Source organism: Miniopterus natalensis, chromosome 2, assembly GCF_054644295.1.
Source record: "Miniopterus natalensis isolate mMinNat1 chromosome 2, mMinNat1.hap1, whole genome shotgun sequence".
In the NCBI taxonomy this organism is placed as follows: domain Eukaryota; kingdom Metazoa; phylum Chordata; class Mammalia; order Chiroptera; family Miniopteridae; genus Miniopterus; species Miniopterus natalensis.
Window position 1 is genome coordinate 180,234,814 of NC_142082.1, and position 18,543 is coordinate 180,253,356.

General features: G+C 55.8%; 2 protein-coding genes across 2 annotated transcripts; both read left to right on the plus strand.

Moving 5' to 3' along the window:
• The first annotated feature begins 7,023 nt into the window (after nt 1-7,023).
• H1-0 (H1.0 linker histone) lies at nt 7,024-9,135 on the plus strand. Its single transcript, XM_016222558.2, has one exon. It carries the CDS (start codon nt 7,258-7,260, stop codon nt 7,840-7,842), a length of 585 nt encoding a protein of 194 aa, XP_016078044.1. The 5' UTR covers nt 7,024-7,257; the 3' UTR covers nt 7,843-9,135.
• Nucleotides 9,136-9,626: 491 nt separating this feature from the next.
• On the plus strand, nt 9,627-17,569 carry GCAT (glycine C-acetyltransferase). The gene is made up of 9 exons (XM_016223108.2): nt 9,627-9,825; nt 11,199-11,329; nt 12,842-12,943; nt 13,398-13,544; nt 14,043-14,197; nt 14,335-14,417; nt 14,609-14,780; nt 15,178-15,299; nt 15,572-17,569. The coding sequence occupies exons 1-9, from the start codon at nt 9,630-9,632 to the stop codon at nt 15,733-15,735; spliced, it is 1,272 nt and encodes a 423-aa protein (XP_016078594.2). The 5' UTR covers nt 9,627-9,629; the 3' UTR covers nt 15,736-17,569.
• The last annotated feature ends 974 nt before the right edge of the window (nt 17,570-18,543 follow it).

Here is an 18,543-nt window from a genome sequence, read left to right on the forward strand (position 1 = left end):
CTGGGCTAAAATCAAGATACTGGAAAGTGTGTGTTCCTTCTGGAGGTTCTGGGGAGAGATCTGTTATTTGCCTTTTCCAGTTCCCAGAGGCAGCCTGCATTCCTTGGATTGTGGGCTGTTCCTATCTTAAAAGCCAGTGACGGTGAGTCACGTCTCTTTCACGATGCCATCTCTCTGGTTCTGCTTCTTCTGCCTCCCTCTTCCCCATTTAAGGAGCTTTGTGACTAGGTTGGGTCACCTGGATAATCCAGGATAGTCTCCTATCTCAAGATCAGCAAGCTTAATTCCATCTGCAACTTTAACTCCTCCTTGCCATGTACAGAACATATTCACAGAATCCAAGACTCAGGACATGGACATCTTTGGGAGCTATTCTATCACAAGTAGAACGGAGGGAAACTGTGGCCTTTTCATATAGTGGAAACACATTCGGGGATGGATTCACTGTGAAGTTGATCTCGCTGAAGTCTTAGGGTCGCTCCCTTGCCCAAACCCCTTACAAGGCCCTGAAAGGAATCCCCAAGTCCTTGTAAGGCTCTGAGAGGGACCCTAGCCATGTGGATCAGACAGTTAATTAGTAAAAATAATATATTTCTGGATTTCGTAATGCTTGTGATATTTATCAGGTTTTTAAAAATATCTACAAGTTGTCCTAGCCAGTTTTTCTCAGTGGTTAGAGCCTTGGCCTGTGGACTGAAGGGTCTCAGGTTCGATTCTGGTCAAGGGTGTGTGCAGGAGGCAACCATTCAATGTGTGTCTCTCACATCGATGTTTCTCTCTCTCTCCCTTCCACTCTCTCTGAAAAGCAATGGAAAAAATATCCTAGGGTGAGGGTTAAACAAAAAAATCTACAACTTGTGAGTTCTTTTCTTATTCTAAATATAAATTCAGTTTTTACCTAATACTCTATTTACTTTTATATATATATATATATATATATATATAAATTTTTTTGTTAATTTTCACTGGAAGATATTTTTTCCATTGCTTTTCAGAGAGAGTAGGAGGGGGGAGGGAGAGAGAGAAACATGGATGTGAGAGAGACACATAGACTGGTTGCCTCCTGCACAAGCCCCGACCAGGGCTGGGGATTGAACTTGCAACCCAGGTACGTGCCCTTGACCGGGAATCAAACCTGAGACCCTTCGGGGAGCAGGCCGACGCTCTAACCACTGAGCCATGCCGGCCAGGGCAAATTTTATATATTTTTCAAAAGGACCCTCAAAATGGTAGAAACTTCAGGCCCTACAAAACCAATATGTGCTCTGACTCGAGCAGCGAACATGAATGAGCCTCAGCTACTTGTACCAATGTGGGTGACTCTCAAAAATATAACACTGAGTAAAAGAAGCAAGTCACAGAAAAAATACCCACAATATGTTTCCATTTGTATATGGTCCAAACCAGGCAACACTAAGCTGTATAGTGTACGGGAATAAGTCCACATATGAGAAAACTATGAAGAAAAACAAGAGGATTGTTTACATAATTTGATGATAAAGGTCACAGAGATTTGATTGGGGAGACGCACAAAGGGAGCATCTGTGGGACTGGTGAAGTTTATTATGTTAACTTGTGCAATGAGAACACAGTTGTTTCCATGTTAGTTTTAGGACCATAAATATGTTACATAATCTCTAGCATGAATGATATTGGTCATAATTTACATTTTTATCTTAAAATAACTGGATTAATTTTTTAAAGAAACAAAATTTTGAGCTTAAAATTCTGCAGTGGCTTCTCAGTGCACTTAGAACAAAATTCACACCCCATGCTGCAGCTAAAATCCCTATATGCTCAGGTGGGTTCCCTTCTCTGATGGCATCTCACACCACACCCCTTTCACCCTCCCCATCCAGCCATGCAACCTACCCTGGCCCCTGATCTACGTAAGCCTGCCTGTCATCCCCTCTCACAGCCCCCTGCTATTTCTTGGAACTTGAAACAATCACAATTTGCAATGATACCAATGCCTGCTGACCTCCCACTCGACTCTGAGCCCCAGGAGGCCAAGCGCCTGGTCTGTTCTGGTGTCCGCCTGAGCCTCCTCTGCTTCTGAAAGGCTTTGAATTGCACAGTTTGTTGAGGCTCACATCGTGAGGGGGTCGAGGCAGGTGGGAGAACAAGGCGGACCTGAGGACAGCGACTCCAGAGGGAAAGGGAGCAAGACCTGGAGATGGGGGGAGAGGCCAGCAGGGTATCCCCCTCACCACTCAGGAGGGCTGGTTCCCCTCCTCAAGGTTCTGTGGTTACTCTTTATCTGGGGACTGCCCCTCACCCCTACCTGGCTGTCACTTAGACTCTTTAAATTGAAAAACTGTGGACATTTAGGGACACGAAGGCTCTAACAGAGTCCAGCCAAAGGTTTTTACAATCTCCCCTCCTTCCCTATCAGTCACACTGCTGCAGGGTGACTGCCTCCAGCTCTCTGCCCAACCAGGGATTTCTCAGAACACGGGAATAGCCCTGGATGCGAGCTGGGCCTCACTTGGTGCCACAGTGGGTGTGCAAGGGTGTTGCTCACACCTCCCAGCCCCTGCCCAGTTATGCACGTGGATAGCTGCATGTGGGAAGTAGAATACTGGCTTCCCAAAGATGTTTGTGTCCTGATCCCTGGAATCTGCAAATATGTTATACCAAGTGGCAAGGGGAAATTAAAGTTGTTAATCAGTTGACCTTGAGATGAGAGATTATCCTGGATTACCCAGGTAGCCCAATGGAATCTCAAAGGTCCTTAGATGAGGGAAGAGGGAAGTGGAAGTGTCAGAACCAGAGAGATGGCATCAAGAAAAGGACTCAGCCGACCGTCGACAGCTCTTATGACGGAAAGGGCCCGCAGGCCACGGAACGCAGGCTGCCTCCGGAAACCTGAAAAGGCAAAACCAGATCCTCCCCCTAGAGCTTCCAGAGGAAACCCTCACCTGTCGATGCCTTGATTTTAGCCCAACAAGACCCATTTTGGACTACTGACCTCTGGAACTATAAGATAATAAGTATGTGCTGTTTTAAGCCACCAAGTTTGGGGTAATTTGTTACAGCAGCAGCAGGAGACTATACATCAGGTAATTTATTGTTTTCCTACCTCTCCTCAGAGTAAAAGGCAGAGAGGCCCAAGGACTCTCTGACCTCATCTGGGGCACTAAGAGGCAACATTTTTTCTACTTTTAAAAGAAGCCTGAATACAGTCATGTGCTGTCTAAGAACGTTGCAGTCATTGACAGGACCCGTATATGACAGCAATCCCACCCTAGTAATGTGTAAAGTATTACACAAATACTTACCATCCCGTCGTGTTACAATTGCCTACACTATTCAGTACAGTACATGCTGCACAGGTTTGGAACCTAGGAGCTCCAGGGAGCAGAATTTGTCACACCAACATGTGTCTCTTTGGCGTAAAGATTGTTTTAGGTTGTTTAATTCTAAAAGGTCCTATCCCAGTGCCTGGCACATATCAAATGAATTCCTTAAGGTTTCAAAGCCCAGGATAAGTGCTGACTTACAACGTCTCAGGAGACCAAAGGTGGTGCGGTGGGAAAGTCACTGGCTTGGGAGCCTGTCGGCAGTCACCCTCCTCAGTCACCCTCCTTCAGGCTGCCCCACCTGGGACAAGTCCTTTATTTTAGACCTTCTGCCTGAAAAATGAAGATTTTATGAATCAAGGGCTCAATAAACCTGGCACATGCACACACACACATTAGTAAACGCATGACTCCTGGCACTCTAATGCGCTTTACACTTATCCATTCAGGGTTTCATTTCACCCTCACCCCAACCCCACAGGTAGGTAGAGCCCCTCTCTTTTTTTATTTTTGTTTTTATTTTATTATTTAAAAATATATCTTTATGGATTTCAGAGAAAGGAAGGGAGGGGGGAGGGAGAGAAACATCAATGATGAGAGTGATTGACCGGCTGCCTCCTGCACGCCCCCTGCTGGGGAGCGAGCCCGCAGCCCAGGCACGTGCCCTGACCGGGAATCGAACCCGGGTCCCCTGGGTCCCAGGTCGGTGCTCAACCGCTGAGCCCCGCGGCTGGGGTAAAGCCCCCTTTTCGACAGGTTGAAAAAACAGCAGGAAGGCCTGGCCTCTCTCGGCCCCACTGCGGACGACGTCTGACCTCCCCACGCGGGGCCGCGGGCGGTCCCGGGGCGCGCCACGGCCCGGGTGGGGGGCGCAGTGCGGGGCTCGGCGCCCGAGGGGGACTACATTTCCCAGGAGGAGTTGCCCGCATCTATGCGGCTCCGGGATTTTAAAGGGCTCGCGTTGAAGGGGCGGAGGGAGTTCCGCCGTGTTTCGGCCAGAAAAGGGCTCTGCGATAGTGGGGACCCGCGAGCAGCCTTCCCGGGGCCCGGGTGGGCGCGGCCGGACTCCCAACGCCCCGGCGCCGCAGAGCGACGCGCGGCCGAGCCGATCTGGAGGCCGCCTTTCCCCACCTGGCCTCCCTCGGCCTGCGACTCCGCGCCCAGCTCTGGGGGAACCCCTCCCGGGCCCACCCATCCTCTTAATTCTCCCGGACCGGGGAAGGGGCGGTGAATTCGGCCGCCGGCGGGAGGCGCCCCGACCCCTCCCTCCATTTCTGGCTCCCGTTCCGGGAGAGCATTTACAGGTCGTTGGGATGGGCGGGGGTAGGGATGTGACAGCTACAAAAGCGAAGCCTCCGGGAGCGAACCTCACAGTGCGCCCCCCCATCCACCCTAAGCAGTCCCTCGGCCTCCACGGGAAAGTAGGGGTGATGGGGGGAGTGATCCCGTTGCCTGCGTCCCCAGGCTGGAGGCGCGAAGGATCAAGCAACGGGTGGCGAGCACTTTGCAAATTGTCATGCGCCGTGTAAATAAAATTATTTCGTCATGATGCCATTGGATTCAGACAGTCCTTATTCTAAGAGGTACACGCACCTAGGGGTGGGGGGTGGGGGTGACCAGTCTCTGAAGGCGCAGCGTGGAACATCTCGCACCTGGGGGTGTCTTTATTTGGATACCTAGTTCCCCATCCAGGTCTTAGTGGGAACCAGGAGAACTGTCTTCGGAAATGACCAAAACAAGCCCACCAGAATGTTGTTTTCGAACCAGAAAACTTCGGGGTAACCGACAACCAAATAAGAACAGCCTTTTTAACTAACCTGGCCCTTCATCGCTTCCCTTCCCCACCTGTGCCCCCAAGATAAGCCCGGGGAGCAGGCATCTGATACCTAGTCTCAGGCCTCCTCCCTCCCTCCCCCAAGCATTTGGATTAATCCATCCCTCGGCGTGCGGGGGAACTCACGCATTCCCCGGCCCGGGGACGCGGCCCCTCCCCGCCCCTCCCCCGCACACCTGCCAAGCCCGCGCCCCGCGTCTAAGCCCCTGCGCCCCTCGCCCCTCGGGTCGCCACGGCCAGTGTCTGCAAACAGCTCCCGCCTTACCGCAGGCGCGCAGGGCACTTTGACCCGCTACCCCGCGCCCCCCGCCCCCGGGCATTGTTTTGAGGGGAGAGGGACAGGCCTCTGCCTGGGGGAGAAAGCGGGGTGCTGTGGAAGGTGGCTCAGGGAACGCGCATCCCAGGGTCTCACACCAGGGCCCCTGCCACGCAGGACCCTGCACGTGAGGAGGATGTCTGTTGCAAACCAGGTGCTCTGTCCCAGGAGTTCTGGGGTCCCTTCTGCTGGCCTCTGCGCCCTAAATCCTCTCAGAGCCCCTCAGGCCTCCCGAAGGACGGTGGCGCCCCTTGCTCGCCTCGTCTGTACCTGCCCAGCACGGTAAAGGATGTATACATTTTAACAAAGACACTGCATCCTCCCCGCAAAATGGCGGTGGTCCCGGCCCCGGTTCCCCGAACGACCGCACACTTCCCGAGGATTAGTTGGTGCCAGGGAGCGCGACGCCCCTCGCCCCCCGCAGAGCCCCGCTCCCCAGGCTCCCCAGGCTCCCCAGGCCCTCAGCGCCTCTCATCCCGGGGGCCCCAGCACAGCCTCTGCTGAGAGCCTGTGGGGCAGCTCCTGCGCGGTGGTCCTGCCGCCCCGAGACCCCCGCCCTGCAGGGTCCTCGGGAGGGGGACCGGACCCCCAGGCTGGGCCTCAGGGGTGGGGGCAGCGGGCTCTGCCTCTGACACCCCAAAACTCCTAGGCTGAGGGAGGCATATAAATGAATTCCCGGTTAAGATATATGGGAGATGTGGGGGTCTTTGAGGAGACGGGGCGACTCGGGAGACCCCTCCTCCCTGTCTTGGGGGGCCCTGGAAGCCCTGGGGGTTCGGCCTCAGGAGAGAACCTGCACCGCAGAGGTCAGGGGGCCCGCTGGGGGAGAGCCGATCGAGGAGGGGGAAGGGACAAAGTTTGAAAGTGCCCTTCCAACTCTTCCCGGGAAAGTTTGCTTAGGGGCCCAATGGACAGAGAGGGGGTAGAGGTGCGGGGGGCCCGGTGGCGGGATGACCCCCGAGAGGTGACCGGACCCCGGGGGAGCGACCCCTCCCCCCTGTCCCGGCTCGGCCCGGCTGGGAGTCGCCCGGCTCGGGGCCGCGTGTGTTAGTTGGGGCCGCTTTCCGGCCACTCCACCGGACTGGGGGACCCCGCAGCGGGCCGGGAGCGGGGTCCCCAGTAGCCCCAGGGTGGGAGCTTTGCTACGAGGGGTTTCCCGCATCGGGGCTCCCCGGCTCCGCAGAGCCAGCCCCCCGCAAAGGGGAAATGTGCCGGCGCCCCAGCGGTCCTCGGCGCCGTTTGGGGCGCCTTGCGGGCTCGGGGGGCGGCGGCCCGGCCGGCGAGCCGCCTGGCGGGGGAGCCCAGGGAGCCGGGCAGCGACCCCGGGCGGCGGCGGGGAGCGGGAAGGCCCGGGGCGGGGGGAAAGGTCGGATTTGCTCGGCGGAAGAAACACAGATGGCGGCGGCGCAGCGCCATTCCGGGCCGGGAGCAGGCAGCCAGCAGCCCTGTCCTCACCGCGGTCCGCCCGCCGCCGCTAAATACCCGGATGCGCCGCCCGAGCGCCAGACGCGGAGCTGGGAAAAGAGAGGCAGCGGAGGCGGTGACAGAGCCAGAGCCAGAGCCAGAGCCAGAGCCAGAGCCGCAGCCGCAGCCGCAGCCGCCGCACGCAGACGGACAGACCGACCGGCCGGCGGGGCTGGGCCGGGCCACGCAGAACCGGCGCAGCGAGCTCTCCCGCGACCCGAGCCAGGTCCCAGAGAGTCCGGGGTGCGAAAGCCGATCCCGAGTCAGGCTTTCCTCGGCCTCCGCCGGGGGCTGGCCCTTTTGAAGGCGCATTCTTCAACAGCAGGACCAGGCAGGCCACCATGACCGAAAACTCCACGTCTACCCCCGCGGCCAAGCCCAAGCGGGCCAAGGCTTCCAAGAAGTCCACAGACCACCCCAAGTACTCAGACATGATTGTGGCTGCCATCCAGGCGGAGAAGAACCGCGCTGGTTCCTCGCGCCAGTCCATCCAGAAGTACATCAAGAGCCACTACAAGGTGGGCGAGAACGCCGACTCGCAGATCAAGTTGTCCATCAAGCGCCTGGTTACCACCGGGGTCCTCAAGCAGACCAAAGGAGTGGGTGCCTCAGGGTCCTTTCGGCTGGCCAAGAGCGACGAGCCTAAGAGGTCAGTGGCCTTCAAGAAGACCAAGAAAGAAGTCAAGAAGGTGGCCACGCCAAAGAAGGCAGCCAAGCCCAAGAAGGCAGCCGCCAAAGCCCCCAGCAAGAAGCCCAAAGCCACCCCTGTCAAGAAGGCCAAGAAGAAGGCGGCTGCCACGCCCAAGAAAGCCAAAAAACCCAAGACTGTCAAAGCCAAGCCAGTCAAGGCATCCAAGCCTAAGAAGGCCAAACCAGTGAAGCCCAAAGCCAAGTCCAGTGCCAAGAGGGCCAGCAAGAAGAAGTGACAGTGAAGCTTTTCTTGTGGACACTCCTGCCTGTCTCCTATTTTCTGTAAATACTTTTCTCCTTTCTTCTCTCTTACTCCTCATCTGCAGCCCCTTGCCCCTCTCTCTATTCTGACTTTGAGAGACAGAATTTGGATTCCTCAGACATTAGGGAATAGTTCATTTTTCCTTAACCAGTCGTGCAAGGACAGCAAACACAATCTCATCCCTGTAATGATGAGAATGTACTTATGTTTTGTTCTGTTAATTTGTTATTAATCTACTTAGGGTTTGGGGTGGGTTTGTGTGTTATGTTTAGTTGGTTTGTTCGCTATGAAGGTAAAAGTGGGGGGTGGGGGTGGGAGAATCGGGAAGGCAGCTTGTTTTGGCTAGTTGAGAGGGGCCCAGGAATTGTAAGGTTTGCAGGAGTATCTTTAAGACAAGTGAGTCTTTAAGTTGAGCAGCCTGGTGAGTTTCAGAACCTTGTTGGGGAGGAGAGGGGTGGCAGTAGCTGGACACCAGGTTAGGGAGGTGGGATAAACCCTCCCTGGGCTGCCTTCTACCTCCCAGTGGTGAGCAGTGGGGGGTCCAAATCCAGTTTCCTTCTCACTCCTGTTCCTCTGTCCCTGTGGCCTCCCTATTGTCCTAGGGGAGGGAGGGGTTGGAAGTGACAGCTGGTCTGAGAAGCTGTGGCTTCTCTCAGCTGGAAACTAGCCATTGGGGGGTGGGGGTCTTTGTGGCTTGGGAAAGTCTCCTGTAATGGGAGTGGAAACTTTGGGGGAAGGGTGGGGAGTCAGTCAGCCAAGTGCCTCAGTGAGCCCTGTTGAAACTTGGGTTTTTCCACACAATTGGATTGTATTCCCCTGGTTTTTGGTTCCTCCTGTACAAGAGGTGGCTTTGGTGGTCTGGTGAGTCTCCAGCCCTGCGAACGCCACTTAAAAACTTCCCGACCTCTTTACTTCTGAGTCTTTTCTAAGTAGTGGTAGGTGGGGGAGGGGTAGGGGGCGGGGAGTGGACAGTAAGACATACTGCAGTTGATTTTTGAATTGCTAAGTAGTTTTACAGAGCTAGGTCTGTGTACGTGCGTGTAAATGTGTATATACCTATGTAGAGCTAGCACTTACGTTTCACACCGGGAGCTGGGAGAAAAAAACTGTACAGTCGTCCTTTCTCATAAAATAGGAAAACGCGCAATTGCGCGTCGTACCCCCCCCTTTTTTTTTTTTGTAAAAAAACAAGTGTTATTTGTGCCGGGAAGAATTTGCTGTCTTTGTAACTTTAAAACTTTAAAATAAAAATTGAAAAAGGACTAAACCTAGGCGGTGTTTTTCCTTCTTCTAAGTCTGGAGGTGGAGCAACTGGGCGGCGAGCAGTGGGGGGAAATCTGGGGGCCTTTGCACCTGAGAAAGGAGGGAGGGTTCCAAGAGCTCCCCAGAAACATGGGAACCTTAGGGCTTGACGGGACGGAACGTGCCTCAGGCCGCCCCTGGGGTCCAGAGCACCCCCTCCGAGAGATGGGCGCGAAGGCCGGGGGTGGGAATGGGATGGGGGGCTGGTGGGCTGGGCCCCGCAGCGTTGCCTCCCTTCCCCCTTCGCGGACCGGTCGGGTCTCAACTTACAAATCAATCCACTTTTCGTCCTCTGCGCATCCCGCCCGGCTCCGCCCCCGCCGCTGGTCCCGCCTTCCCGCCCCGACGAGGAGCCCTCCTCGCTCCCATTGGCTATCGGGGTCCGGCCCTCGGCCACGTGACCGGCCCGCCGCCGCCGAGCTCGGGGCGCGCTCGCGCGAGGTAGGCGAGGTGAGCGCTATGTGGGCTGTGTCGGTGCCCCGCGCCGCGCTCTGCCGGGCCCCCCGCGGCCGTCGCGCGCACTCAGCGCTGGCCCAGCTGCATGGCATCCTGGAGGAGGAGCTGGAGGGGATCCGCGGGGCTGGCACCTGGAAGAGCGAGCGGGTCATCACGTCGCGCCAGGGGCCGCACGTCCACGTTGACGGCGTCGGCGGAGGTAGCGCCCCCTCCCGGGAGTCGTGGGACGTGGCCGGGTGGTAGCCCTTCCGAAGCTGCGAACTGCGCGGGGTCTTGGAGGCGGTGGGAGGCGGGCGCCCCTGCGCTCGTGGCCACGGCCCCTTTTCCAGCTGTCAGGCCCACTTAACTGTAACCTGGTTAAACCCGTGTCCGTGAAGGGAGGTGATTTGCCCTTGAGCACTTGTTTGAGTTAGAGGGCAGGGCGGGGCGGAGAGAACGTGAGAAAAAAAGAAACGTGCCCAGCTGGGTCCCACCGTGGCTGCTTCAAGGGCTGGTGATGGGAAGGCGCAGCCAGAAACCCCGCATTTCTGGAGCGCTGCTTTGTGCACGTGGACTTCTGTAAACCTCCAAACATAGGAATGACTAATCCCACTTTACAAACGAGAAAGCTTAAAGATGTGACGTGAGCTGTCCCACAGCCCCCAGCTAGCTGCAGGCAGAGCTGGACTTTGGTATAGTGGAGCTGGAGGGCCAGCTAATGGGCCAGAGAGGCCAACTTCCTGGCCAAAGTCACAGTGAGCAGGGGCTCATGGGCTGCTGCGGGAGTCACACCATGAATTGACCTACCAGGTCTCCCTCGTTTCTGTCTAACCAGCCAGCAGTCACTGCCCCTGTTTGTGCCAGGTCCCAAGTGGGTGCTGGTTATAAAGGCCCCCTGCCTTCTGCCCAGGAAGTAGGCATGGAGTCCTCGGTCCTTTTGCACGCATTTGTAACACAGAGGTCCCAGAAAATCCCTCCCTTCCCCCAGGGGAAGCTGGGAGCAGGTCAAAAGATGGGAAATTAGGAGACCCCGGGTGTTCATCCTGTTTTTGCCTCTCCCAGGTTGAGTGAACCTTCCTCAGGCCTCTGTTTCCTCCTTGGGTCAGATCTCAGAAGCACCCCCTTTTGGTCCTGTGATTCTATACCAGGCAGCAAAGTCAACTGTGGAGTTTGAGAACCACAGTGAGCATCTGACCCAACCCTCTTCATTTACCCACGAGGTAACCAAGGCCCAGATGACTGTTGCTGGTGGTCCTCAGGGACAGGAGAAGTCTGTGAGGCAGGGCTGAGTTCCTCCTTGGGGGGGAAATGTGATTCAAAGCCAGAGTTTAAATTTCTCATCCTTCAAGGTGCCACTCTGAGAATCTTTCCTGACCCTTCCTCTCCTGTAGCTGGTGGATTCAGTGCCTCCTAGGGGCCCTCAGCTCCCCATCCTGGCCTCTGCCCCAGAATGGATCATATGTGTGGTGGTTGCCTCCTCAAGGGTGAATCTGGGTTCACCTATCTGGGTCCCTGGGGCCTGGCACTGACACCTTTCCAGGCCTTTCCTTAAGGCCTTGAGCTGCTGTGTCTGTTCCTTGTCTTCCACCTCAGGAATCCTTAACTTCTGTGCCAACAACTACCTGGGCCTGAGCAACCACCCTGAGGTGATCCAGGCAGGTCTGCAGGCTCTGAAGGAGTTTGGAGCTGGCCTTAGCTCTGTCCGCTTCATCTGTGGGACCCAGGTACACAGTGGGTGTTGGGGTAGGGGAGAGAGGTGGGTAGAGTGGGGCCTTGTCCCCAGCATCGGGCACTGACCCCAGCTATCTGCTTCCCAGTCAGCAGGGCTGGTTTAGCCAGCTCAGCTCATCCCATCCCAGGACTGTGGGCCCGCTCTTAGCTCCAGAGCTGTCCACTAGAAAGGCTGGGTTCAGGCTTCTGTTTTGCTGCGAAGCCTTGGGCAAGAAACTTGACCTCTTCGAGCATCTGTTTTTCCACCTGCAGAACAGAGTTCACCTGTCCTACAGGAAGGGAATAGAAGGCAGGGATTGAGCTAGAGGGTTTGGGAGCTGTTCTGCCTGAACTCAATTCCCAGCACCACCTTTTCTGCCTTTTTTTAAAATTCACACCCAAGGATATGTTTATTGATTTTAGAGAAAGAGGAATGGAGGAAGGGAGGGAGACATCGATGTGAGAAAGAAACATTAATAGGTTGCCTCCCATATGTGCCCCAACAGGGAATTGAACCCACAACTTTTTGGTGTAGGGGACAACACTCCAGCCAACTGAGCCACCCAGCCAGGGCCCAGCACCAGCTTTTATTGCCTGTTACTCTGGGCAAGTGTCTTAACCTCTCTGTGCCTCAGTCCTTTCATTGGTAAAATGGGGATAGTAGTTCTTAATAGAGTATAAATTAAAGCATTAACACATGTAAAAATGCTCAAAACAGTGCTTGACATATAGCTTGAATGTTGGTTATTGTTTTATTTGGTAATGTTACAAAATAAACTCATACAAACATGAAACTTATAGTGCTTACAATGTATCAGGTACTGTTTTAAGAACGTTACAAATATTAACTCATTAATGCTCAGAACAGTCCTAAGTGATAAGTGCAGTTTTCATCCCTGTTAAAGAGATGAGAACGTTGAGGCCCAGAGAAGTGAAGTGACTTGCTTAAGGGCTCACAGGCTGTCATGGTAGGATTTGAACCCGGGTAGCCTGGCTCAAGAGTCCATGCTCCTGGCTACTTGTGATTATTATTACCTACCCTTTCCGAAAAGGGAGGATTCAATGAATGATGGAACTCCTAAATCCCGGCCAGGGCACTTTCCAGCAGAAGCCTCACCCAGACCAGACAGCTTTCACATCTAAGAATTCGAGATCCAGATGAACTTAAAGAGTTCCTTATGTAATCTCCTTTGCCATAAAGCAACCAAAAAAAGCACTCAGTTTGATATTAGGAAGACACGACTTTCTTTGCCATCAGTACCCATAATTTCACTATCCAACCCTCTTTACTAAAAGAAGAGCCGACCGGGAAGGGACATCTAGCAAGTCCCTGATTACTCAATGAGGACCATCTGCCAGATTCCTGCTGGCACTGAGGAACCCTTGTGGTAAAGAAAGAAGGGAAAGGCCAAGGCTGAAGGCCTTCTAGGCTGGGTGTGTTTGTGGCCACCTAATAAGCCTCTGTCCCTAGGACTTGTGCCAGGCACCCTGCAGGCATTAACACCTGTCTCATTCACTTTCTTCAGAGTATCCACAAGGATCTAGAAGCAAAGATAGCCTGCTTCCACCAGCGGGAGGACGCCATTCTTTATCCCAGCTGTTTTGATGCCAACACTGGCCTCTTTGAGGTATGTGGGGGCCGTGAGTGGGAGTTGGCGAAGCCTGCTAGGCTGTGGAAGGAGTGGGCAATCAGGAGAACCTGGCAAGATGCCAGTGCCACGGCGAGGGGCTCCAGTGCTCATTTCTTACAGAGGTCAGGTTGGGCCAGGTAGTGCTCCAGAAAGAATCCTGAGGTTTGCAAGGAGGCCATCTTCCAAGGTATTTGGGGATAACCTATATCAGCTGGAAGGCTGGAGGTGGCAGGGGCCAGGCACTCACCAAACATATTCTCACCTGCTCTCACTACAGCAGGGCTCTGGTTCAGCCTAGTCCTGGGGCTCTGGGGACCCAGATAGAGGCAGAGGGCTCCTTGCCTCCCTGCCCAGCGGAATGCAAGTGAAATTTGGACTCAGGGGGAGTCGTAGGAGAGGGAGAACACCAAGGTGGTTAGGTGATGGCTGTACTTCACCTGCCTTCTTCCAGGCCCTACTGACCCCGGAGGACGCAGTCCTGTCAGATGAGCTGAACCATGCCTCCATCATCGATGGCATCCGTCTTTGCAAGGCCCACAAGTACCGCTATCGCCACCTGGACATGGCCGATCTAGAGGCCAAGCTGCAGGAGGCCCAAGTAGGACAAGGCCCAGGGGTTCCAGGGGCTAGGATGGCTTATTCTCAGCCCCTCGAGGCCAGCTCCACACTCACAGACAAACAGCCTGAAAGTTTGATACAGCCAAAATTTGAACCCAAATCCCTCAGACTCCGAGCTTTTTTCCATTGCACATGCTGCCTCGGGCACCTTATGTATGGCAGGCTCTTAGTAGGCATAGCGGTGCGATGAGCTTATGGAAAGAACTGGCCCCGCCCCACACTGCTCTCTGAAGGGGACACTGAGAGCATTCTCACTACCCAAGCCTAAGTGTAGCTCCAGACTGCCCTGAAAGAGATGAGGAAGGCTCAGAGAGGCAAGGAGGAAGATGTCCCACTCCCAGTACAGTTATGCTTATGTGCCCACCTCCGTGCTGGGCACTGGGCAAGGCGAGCTCCTAGAGCCCCAAGTAGCACAGAAGGTGGGTAGTTTGGCCCAGCTTGTGACAACAGTCGCCACTGTCCTTGCCTTCCCTTGCAGAAGCATCGACTGCGCCTGGTGGCCACTGATGGGGTCTTTTCCATGGATGGTGACATTGCACCCCTGCAGGAGATCTGCCGCCTCGCAGCTCGATATGGTGCCCTGGTCTTCGTGGACGAATGCCATGCCACTGGCTTCCTGGGGGCCACAGGACGGTGGGAGCATGTGGCACCCGAGGCCTTGGGTTGGGCTTCTAAGGGTGGGTGGGAAACCAGGAGGCCAGCCTCCAACTTGCCACATGATTGCTGGGCGCTCAGGCGGCCAGTAGTGGCAGTGGCAGCTTTCCTTGCAGGGGCACGGATGAGCTGCTGGGCGTGATGGACCAGGTCACCATCATCAACTCCACACTGGGGAAGGCGCTGAGTGGAGCGTCAGGTGCCTACAGGGTTGTGCCCCTGGCGTCCCCTTATACACATGCAGGGCCCTGGAGGAGTCTCAGGAAAGGTGGGGAGGGGAGACCTGGGACTGCAGGCAAGAGGGCAGCGTGGACTATACTCCCAGGAGGGGCTGAGGGTAGGCTCTGACTCCTGACCCCTGACTAGCCCCACCTCTGCCTTTGTTCTCAGGGGGCTACACGACGGGGCCTGGGCCCCTGGTGTCCCTGCTACGGCAGCGTGCCCGGCCCTACCTCTTCTCCAATAGCCTGCCGCCTGCTATCGTTGGCTGTGCCTCCAAGGCCCTGGACCTGCTTATGGAGAGCAATGCCATTGTCCAGTCTATGGCAGCCAAAACCCAGCGGTACAGTCTCTGTCAGGGGTGGGAAAGGCCGGAGTGGGGAGCTACTGAGGCCTGCCCCTGTGTGCCTGCCCAGCCCGTGCCTACAGGTTCTGCCTGTGCCCATACCACATCCCCAGCAGGTTGCACTGGGACTCAGCGTGGCCTCCACTTCCTGGCACGTTTTTCTGTGAATGACCCTGTGTCTCCCCATCTTGTGCAATTCTATCTTTCCACCTCGCTTTTTGGTCTGCTTGTTCCTCTGCCTGGCTCCCCATTTGACTTTCTGGGTCTGCATCTCTGTCTTTGTTCATCTCCTTTGCAGATTTGGGCACAGATCTTGGGTCATGTGCCCATCAGGAGTGGGTATGAATGATCCACAGCCCCCCAGTGACCTGTGACACCCAGCTTGTGCCCACAGGTTCCGCAGTAAGATGAAGGCTGCTGGCTTCACCATTTCGGGAGCCAATCACCCCATCTGCCCTGTGATGCTGGGTGATGCCCGGCTGGCCTCTTGCATGGCGGATGACATGCTAAAGAGAGGTAAGGAGGCCAGGACAAAAGGACTGGCTGTGGGTCCTAAGAGAAAAGAGGGAGGAACCCTGGACTGTGACTATTCCCCCTTATCCCCACCCTACTACCCTTTTTAGACCAGCTGTCCAAACTTGAAACCCAGGCCACGAGGCAGTCCATATCTGAGAGACCATAGTCAGCTCCCTTGCCCTCTGATCCTTAGGAAAGTAGGAGCTATATGTCATGCCCCAAAGCCTGCCTGGCTCTGATGAGTCCCAGGTTGACCCTCTCTATCTTCCCAGGCATCTTTGTCATCGGGTTCAGCTACCCAGTAGTCCCTAAGGGCAAGGCCCGGATCCGGGTACAGATCTCAGCAGAGCACAGCGAGGAGGACATTGACCGCTGTGTGGAGGCCTTCGTGGAGGTGGGGCGGCTGCACGGGGGCATTACCATGAGCCCTGGGTAGTGACATGCTGAGCCAAGGTCCCCCTCCCTCTGTAGCGACAGAGTGGGCCTTGGATCATCAGCCCAGGCCAGCGGCTCTGAGCCCTATCAAAGTCCTAGGGCCAGGCTGGGGCAAGGCACGTGCTTGTGGCAGTGAATGTGAAACAACTGTGGCAATTGGCTTTGACATGTTGGTCGGCTTCATTCTCTCTGAGCAGGTTGATCTGCTCTATGATCGGTTGAAGAAGCAGGCAGGAGTTGGGGCTCTGCGGGCAGGCTCCTGAAAACTAGTAGACCTCAGAGCTGACCACCTCCCCCAAATTAAGATGAGACCCAGGCATCTGGCTCAGTTGGATCCTGTCCTGCTATAGAGGGAGCTGAGCACCAGCTCTGCAGGACCTTTCCCACGCCCCCCACCCCCCACTCTGCAGCCTCCACAGTCTAAACTTGGCGGAAACCTCGCCCTCAGCTCCCCATCCAAAGGATGGCCTACGGCTGCCCAGATAAGAAAAGGCTGGGCACCCAAACCCATATTTGGAGGAGAGGGCCTGCCATCTAGAACCCTGTTTCTGGCCCACTCTGTAGCCTGGGGGAGGCCCCATTCCCAGCAGGTGCCTCAGTTTCCTCCGCCAGCATAGATTTATGTTAATGTCTGGGGCCCTTCCAGCTCAGTCATCTCAAGGCCTACTGGCCTGACGAACAGCCGCCAGGGGGCGCAGCGAGCTCGGGCTCCGGCCACCATGGCCTCGCCCCTCCAGGCTCCAGGCTCCAGGCCTTGGGCTTGGCTGTTTGGGCTGCCCGCAGGCAAGGCCAGGAGGGCTGACTGGCTGCTTGAAGGCCCCATCCACCCTTGTCCCCCACAAGGCCTCGCTCTGCCCTACTAGAGATGGCACCCCCATCCCACAGTTGTTTCCCCTGGCCATTCTCCAGTGACCGCCCCACTCAGCCTTCTGGGCACCTGGTGGGGGTGCGGGATGGCTGAGGACCGTAGCTCCGGTCTCAGCGCGGTGTGGCCTTGGGAAGCTTGCAGTTTCCCGGGGAGAGCAGGACGATGAAACGCCCTTATTAACAACAGGGACTAGGACAAAGTCTGACCCGCACCCCCAGCCCTCCCCTTTCCCTGGGGATCTTGGGCTGAGCTCTGGCCCAGTCCTGCAGGATCTTAGCACTAGGATTCTGGAATCTGGGAGAGCTTGAGGCTGGGGTCCAGGAGCCCAGGGTGCTGGGGCCACATCGGTTGACAGGAACACTTGCACGCTGCCACCGCTGGGGTAGCGCACCTGGTTCCAGGTGCACTGCTGCAGCAGCGAGAGTACCAGTACAGGCCCAGCCAGGAGGTGGGTGTGCAAGGTCTGTGCCAGTGGGCACACCGTACCCGGCAACCACGATCACAATCATGTCGCAGTTGGTGTGCCCTGCCCAGCGGAGCCAGAGCACCGGGCCCACGTCCGCTAGTCTGTAGCACAGAATGTATGCTACCGCTGGCCAGTTCTCCCCAGTGGTCAACACAGGCAGCAGTAGCATCGTGACATCCTGGGCCTAGCCACTGTGGGACACCGCATGGTTGACCAGCGGGCGGCTGCCCTGGTCCACTGCCATCCAGAAGGGGTCATAGGAGGCACCATCAGGAGCAGCAGCAGCTCTGGTTGCACGGGCTTGGGCTTGGGCACATACTGGTAGTTGCCGCTGGGCACCTGCAACAGGCTCGAGGGCTGGCCATGGGTCAGCTGCACTTCTGCGTTCTGCAGGGCTGAGGGCCTGGGGGACCACTCCCAGGGCACACAATCCGCATCTTCTGTGTTGGGCACAGAGTTCAAGCCGTGGCCACCAGGGACAACAGTTGGAGCAAAAGGAAGAGGGGGTGCTAGGAGTGCCCTGGGGCATGAAGACATGCCCTCCCTGCTTGCCCCACTGCCAGGCCTTGTGTAGTCACCCAGCCTTGTGGCTGCTGGGAGTTCCCCTAGTGCTTCCAGAACCCCGCCAAGGGTAAGGAGGGGCCTTGCGGGCTGGGGGCCTCCAAGGGGAGGTAGGACAGTATGTCAGGGGTCTCGGGGCTTTCAGGGTGCAGGCATGCCACATTCATGAGTCTAGGCTTCCAGGAATCTATCAGTGCATTACTTTCATAAAGAGGGTGGTTGCCGCCCAGCCAGCACGGCTCAGGGGTTGCCCATCAATCCATGAACCAGGACGTCATGGTTCAGTTCCCCATCAGGGCACATGCCCTGGTTGCAGGCTCCATCCCCAGTAGGGGGCATGCAAGAGGCAGCTGATCAATGACTCGTCACTGATGTTTCTATTTGTCCCTCTTCCTCTCTCTGAAATAAAAAAGTAGAAGGTGGTTGTGGACCTCTGTCAGTGATTCTGAAACCCCACCACACTGAGTCTAGAGTCCTACAATTCTGCCTTTCAGTGATCATAAGATTCTACAGTTCCAATTCCTTAATCAGGTAACTCTGAATTCAGATTTGGGAGAGTCTTAAGTATGAGTCCTAATATCTTCAGTTCAGTGAGTCTCCGCTTCCAAAAGTTGAGGATGCCCTGCACCTGGGGTGGGTGGCATCAGGCTTTAGAGAAGCACTTCTGAGCACTGGCAAAAATCCCAGGGGTCTGAAGAGTCTCCTAGCTCCTCTGGCTTTGAAGGCAAGTCTTGGCTTCCTCAGCGTCCCCTCATACTATTTTCACTTTCCCAGAGTTCCCCCTGGACATTCTTTCCACCTGCCCAGCTTCTGGAAAGACTCCACATGCAGCCCCTACCACCTCTTCTCTCCTAAGACTCCTTGCTGTCTGCCTTCTGCCCCCACATTTGTTGCTAGATCCAATGCACCTCGCC